Source organism: Babylonia areolata, chromosome 3, assembly GCF_041734735.1.
Source record: "Babylonia areolata isolate BAREFJ2019XMU chromosome 3, ASM4173473v1, whole genome shotgun sequence".
NCBI lineage: Eukaryota > Metazoa > Mollusca > Gastropoda > Neogastropoda > Buccinidae > Babylonia > Babylonia areolata.
In genome coordinates this window covers 17153264-17159503 of record NC_134878.1, presented here as the reverse complement: position 1 = coordinate 17159503, position 6240 = coordinate 17153264, and the positions used below count along the sequence as shown (strand labels likewise).

Genomic DNA, 6240 nt, shown 5'->3' with positions numbered 1-6240 from the left:
GCGCGCGCGCGTGCATGTGTGTGTTTCACCTGCGGACATGCAGGCATACTGTCGTCAACAAAGGGCTGTCCACCACATAAACAGGCCGAAGATGTTTTTTGACTGTACCTATCTCCATGGCCATGGCGGCTTCGCCTCTTCCCGAAGCAACTGGAGGGTTCACACAGACTCACACTGCCATTCAGGTCTCGACGCTGCCATCCGGTCAAAAACTGAGATCAGGTTCAGCCATAAAAGCATCATATGTCAGTCAACCAGCAGATTCACTGTATCAACGCTGAAGCCGGAACACAGGGAATTGTGGCCGCTGTTCATTCATTCATCCTTGCACACCAATGCAAACTACCCAAGACTGAAACATTCGATGAGTGTAGCACGCTTGCAAAGCAATAAAACTTTTCAAAAAATAAAGCAAGGGACATGGGGGAATGATGGCGGTTTCAGATACTAATTACATAATTTCTTGAAATCAGTTGTGTTTGTTTTTTTAAAATTAACAATTAACACAAAAACATACCACAACTCGAAGGCGCACATCAATATTTTCCCTATATGACAACCCTTAAATTATATTACAGCCTTCACATTAAACTGTAACTCTGCATCCCAACCCCACTCCTCCACATACACTCACACACACAGAAACCCATACACAGACTTCTTTAAACATGTTATAATAAACATACTTCAATAAAAATTCACCGTTCCACTGACACAAACACCCAAAACACCCCCCGCAAATGTGAATGACAACGAGAGAAGCAGAGAGGAGGAAAGATAGCCACAAAGACAGAAGGATGGAGAGAGAGATTTTGACCTCCGGCCGACATGTCATCGTGACATGTCATCGTGATGCTCTTTCGGCTTTCTCACTCACTGATGGCGGAGTGAACAATGACGGGCGAGCGCGCGCGACACGGTCGCCTCAAACTATCACGAGATCAGCTTCCGGATGGCTCGGCCCATTCAAAGTCACGGACATTCTTAACAATAGCATGCCTGTTTTAAGTTCGTGTCATAACCTCAAGGGCATAATTACACACACACACACACACACACACACACGGAGGAGGTGGGCCCTGAGCGTCAACGTGTGACAGACTACTTTATGTTTGTCTGTGTGTATTCTCTCTCTCATATATATAATGTGTGTGGGCCGGTGAGCGCGCGCGTGTGTGTATGAGGATTGTGTGACTGAGGTGTATGTGAACCAGTGAACAAGCTGTGCAAATATACGGAGATGCTAGGAAACTGAGTGAGGGTTGATCAGCAAAAGATGCGTCACTTCTATCAATGAAACTTTTTTTTTCCTTTGGTCACAGCGCATTCATCATCAACAAGAATGGCACAGAGTACAGCGGCTGACGGCTGTTTGACACACTTCAAGACCGGCGGAACTTTCTACGACTTTGGCTTCAGCGTTGGCGCCCATTTTCGTCAGAGAATACAGCTGTACTTCAACGAAAGCGACCATCATCAGAAGACGGCCCTGCCGTTCTATGAGAGCCAAGAGGGCCGGGATTACTATGAGGAAAGTCTACGTGCTTGTCAAGACTGCTTCCCTCACTACGTTCAGGAGGTCCGAGGGATGGCTAACGGGGCAGGACTTCCTTTCGAGCACGTCTTCATGGCCAACATTTCTGAGAGCCAAATAGGATCTCTTCTGAAACTGGAGGTAGGAGGAACCGAAAAACACTGAATGGTTGGGGAAAAAATATATGTGTATACAACAGACATATGTAAATTTAACATACATACAAGTCACTTTTTTATGACATCATTATATGAAGAAAAACAAGAGGCAAAGCCCTCAAGACTTAACTTGTGCTTCGCGCTTTATCCAGTAAAGGAATCATGACGAGAGAAAAAAGGAGATTTAAAAAATCGTTGAAAAGTGTCCTGTATGAAATATGATATATAAGATAAGCTTGGGGGAAAAAAGCTTTTAAAAAGGGTATGCAGCGAGATGGAGCCACCCATGTTCAGTTCTGATGCAAGCAGACTAATTCCCAAGGCTGCAGCACATCTGACGTCAAATGACTAAATTTAAAACTTAAAGCCGTATAAATCACGTTTTCTGTTTGCTTTATCATATCTCGATTATTCTTTTATTTAGGCGGTAAAGCGGACGCTGCCATCTCCTTCAAGCACACCACAACACATGGTAGAACTCTAGATCTATACGAACCAGTCTACAACAGGCTGAAAGGAAGGGCTGATTCAATTTTTCTTTTATGTTCATTCCAGTTAATTCAGTGTCCACTTTAGAATATTAATATGCAGAAAACACGTTGATGGTGTGGTTAGTATCACTGTAAGTCAGTTCAGTCCAGAATTTGTGTTTCTTTCCTTTTAATTGTGAACAAGAAACACGAGGCCATGTCGTTTTCGAAAACAACTTACCTTCTAATAGGCCAAACTCAGTGGAAAGCGGTTTTTAGAATTTTCGGATTTCGGAACACATCTCAACGAAATAAACAGTTAAGGATTCGGAAATACGGCTTAATTCGGGAGACTTACAACCTGTTATTGCTATGACTGTGATTTTTTTTTTTTTTTTTTGGTATTGGCAGACAAAGTATTTCCAGAGAAAATGGCAATGTTAAAGTTTACCACGGACACACACACACACACAAACGAACACCAGGTTATAACACAGAGGGTCATGTTCAGCGACGGAACTTGTGCGCACGCACGCACGCGCGCGCGCACACACACGCACACACACAGATGAACAGACATTGAATAAATGACCAAGCAACACACACACACGACACACTTATCCGATACACACGTGCACCATTTTTCAGTCTCTGCTGAACACGAACTGTATGACACTGTTATCGCTGTCCGTGTCAACTACAGGCCCCAGCCCAATCCCAACACACGGCTTCTGAGTGTGGATGCTCCACCATCTTCATCAGCTCCCAGGAGACCAGGCTGATCCTCCACACCGAAGACAACTACCCCCTACTCAAGAAGTACGGGTACCTAGTCAGTGCCGACATCCAGGACGGAGACCGCACGGAGAAGTTCACCGCTTTCTGTCACCCGGGTGCTCTGCCTGGCCGCGCTTTCAGTGTCAACCACCGTGGACTTGCTTTCTCTTCCAATGTGTTATGCCCGGGTAAGAAAAAAAAAAGGATAAAATAAATTAATACAAGACGGGCAAGGCCTTCAAGACTCACTTGTGATACACTATTTTTTTTTTAAATCCAAGCTTTTTATGTATTGAGTATAATTTCAAAATGTAATGTTTAAGATGAGAAAGATCAGTTTAAAGCAAGTTAAGTCCCCTAGCATTAATTACAGAGTAATTTCCCTTCTTTACTATCTGCACCAAACGTTTCCAAAATAAATAAAACTTCCATGCTTAGCAAAAGAAGTTCCTGTTTGAACAAAAAATGATAATAATGACTGCTCTTGTTGTTGTGTCAGAATATCAGATCAAAGTGCCAAGTTTAGAGAATACAAAAAATATAAATATAACAGTAAATGCAGTTTGCATATAATTAGGCTTCTTTTTTTTTGTGCCCATCCCAGAGGTGCAATATTGTTTTAAACAAGATGACTGGAAAGAACTGAATTTGCCCTATTTTTATGCCTAATTTAGTGTCAACTGACAAAGTATTTGCAGAGAAAATGTCAATGTTAAAGTTTACCACGGACACACAGACACACGGACACACACACACACACACACACACACACACACACACCACACACACACACACACACACACACACACACACAGAGACAACCGAACACCGGGTTAAAACACAGACTCACTTTGTTTACACAAGTGAGTCAAAAATAAACAAATAAACACCACAAACACACGACGCATTGTTCGTGGGGTTTATGGCGTTGTGTGGTGATAATGAGATTTGGTGAGTGCGTTCCTGTCGTCTCTTTTTTCCTGTGTCTTTTTGTAGATGCATGACGCTATTTGTCTCTCATTATGTTATGTTTATATGTCGGTTTGCCTGTATGCCTGTCTCTGTGTCTTTCTCTTTCTGTGTGTTTGTCTGTCTGCCTGTTATGTCTGCCACTCTGCCAGTATGTCCGTTTGTCAATCTTGCTGGGTCGTGTGTGTGTGTGTGTGTGTGTGTGTGTGTGTGTGTGTGTGTGTGTGTGTCCATTCCACCCCTTTATAATCATTTGTCTTTCCTTATATTCCATGTTTATGCCGATTAGTTTCATTGTCTACTTTGCAATATTGTTCTTTAAAGTGGACCATTTCAGTAGGAAAAAACTTGTGAATTTAAAAACCGTCTACATGTTAATGTTTTGCTTGGAAGTGGTATTAAACGTTCAACATTTGGACTGCCGAGTGCGAGCTCGGCAATCAACCAACTTTGTTAATAAGGAACTATCTATGATCCCGCGCGCACAAACACGCGCGCGCGCGCGCGTAAAAGGGAAAAAGCAAAATGGTGGCACGTTAAGAATTGGTTTAGTGACTGAATCTGCATCAAAACCGAGTAAAAATAACGTACAAAATTAGAGTCGAAATCCACTGACAACGGGTGATATCTACTGATCGTTTCATACATGCACAAAAATTGCCGGTAAAATAGGTGCAATAATTGAGGATGCTTGAATAGGACTTTGCCCACCCTCACCCACCACGCACATACACACCAGATGCACTGAGAGAGAGAGAGAGAGAGAGAGAGAGAGAGAGAGAGAGAGAGAGAGATGATGTACGTCTGACCTACGCATAAACCCAACGCGTTGGTCAGGCCTTCAGAGCCTTCCCTAAAAAAAATATGATAAAAAAGCAGGATCCATGTCTTCCAGAAGTAACCCAGCTCTCTGCTCCACAGCATACACAGCGCGCGGCTCCCCCAGTCGGCTGTTTCTGTTACGCGCCATGGTGGCAGTCCGGACCACGGACCAAGCCGTGAAACAAGCCCGGAACGAGCCGTACGGCAGCGCATATGGCTTTACCGTCAACCTGGCCACAGCGGAGGGGGATATGGCGTCACTGGAGGTCGGCCCAGGAAAGCCTCGAGCTGCCGTGCACGTGCACGAGATCTCGCAACCCAGTGGCCCGGATTCTGCCGCGTCCCACTACTATCACTCCAACGCTTATCAGCACCTCAAGGTGTGCCTATAATTTTTAGTTTGGTGTGTGTTTCTTTCTTTCTTTAGTTTAACATCTTTTCACTGTTTAGTAATATTAAACCTGGGAATGGGGGAGATGGGGGGAGGGGGGTAGTAGGCCTATATGTGCGCGCGCGCGTGGGGATTGGGGTGGCGGGGGTTTGGGGGGATGGGGAGAGGTGGTAGGATAACTGATATAGGAAAAGAGACATAAAAAGTAGCAGAGGTTGATAAGAACTATGAAAGATTGAACTGAGAGTAAACAAGAACTCCAACATTCCTGTAACAGGATTTAAGCATACTCATTATAACAAAAACATAATCAAAGTAGATACCAACTTGTCGTGTGTGTGTGTTCAGTTGTGTGTGCGTGCTTGCGTGCCAGCATGTATGTTAAGAGAATAAATGCGCCCTTTTTTTTTTTAATGTGAATTCTTACGACATGACAGGTTTACCACACAAGTTCATTTGAAATGTGTCATGTCTTAGACATATCTACAATAAAATACGAAGCGTTCTGTATATCACGGTTTCTGCACTTTTTGTGTTTCGATTGTTACTATCATTGTCTCAAGTAGAAACATGCTTGTATGTTTCGTTAGTTTGTTTTGTTTGTTGTTGCTGTTTCTTTTTTTCTTTTCTTTTCTTTTAATTTTTTTTTTAAATAATTAGATTTATACCGTTTTGGACTGATGTAAAGTATATTCCATATCCTAAGTGACAAACATCACCCGTCTCTATCAGGTGCCAGAACTGGGGGGGAAGCTACAGAGCTCTATCCGGAGGGCCCAGCGGGTCAGAGAGTTGCCTCCTCCTCGTCGACTTCGTCAGGCGTTGGACATCGCGGCGGACACGCACGACCCGGAGTTCCCCATTTTCCGGACTCCGCGCCCCACCGATCCCGCCCAGATGGTCTGTACCGCTGTCTTCGACGTGCTGAACAACGAGATGAGGGTGTATGGGGACAGGGACGGACTTCTCTCCGACACCCCTGCTGTCAAACTCCCCTTGTTTCTATAAAATGAAGCAGGCAGGGACGGACTTCTCTCCGATACCCCTGCTGTCAAACTCCCCTTCTTTCTATAAGCTTAAAAAAAAAATTGAGGGGGGGGGGGGGGGGGGGGTTTTACA

The 6240-nt window shown here is 44.1% G+C and overlaps 1 protein-coding gene across 1 annotated transcript; it reads left to right on the top strand.

The window, feature by feature from the left end:
* Positions 1-1069: 1069 nt before the first annotated feature.
* LOC143280475 (beta-alanyl-dopamine/carcinine hydrolase-like) lies at positions 1070-6203 on the top strand. Its single transcript, XM_076585128.1, has 4 exons — positions 1070-1675; positions 2866-3127; positions 4830-5110; positions 5854-6203. The coding sequence occupies exons 1-4, from the start codon at positions 1343-1345 to the stop codon at positions 6127-6129; spliced, it is 1152 nt and encodes a 383-aa protein (XP_076441243.1). The 5' UTR covers positions 1070-1342; the 3' UTR covers positions 6130-6203.
* The last annotated feature ends 37 nt before the right edge of the window (positions 6204-6240 follow it).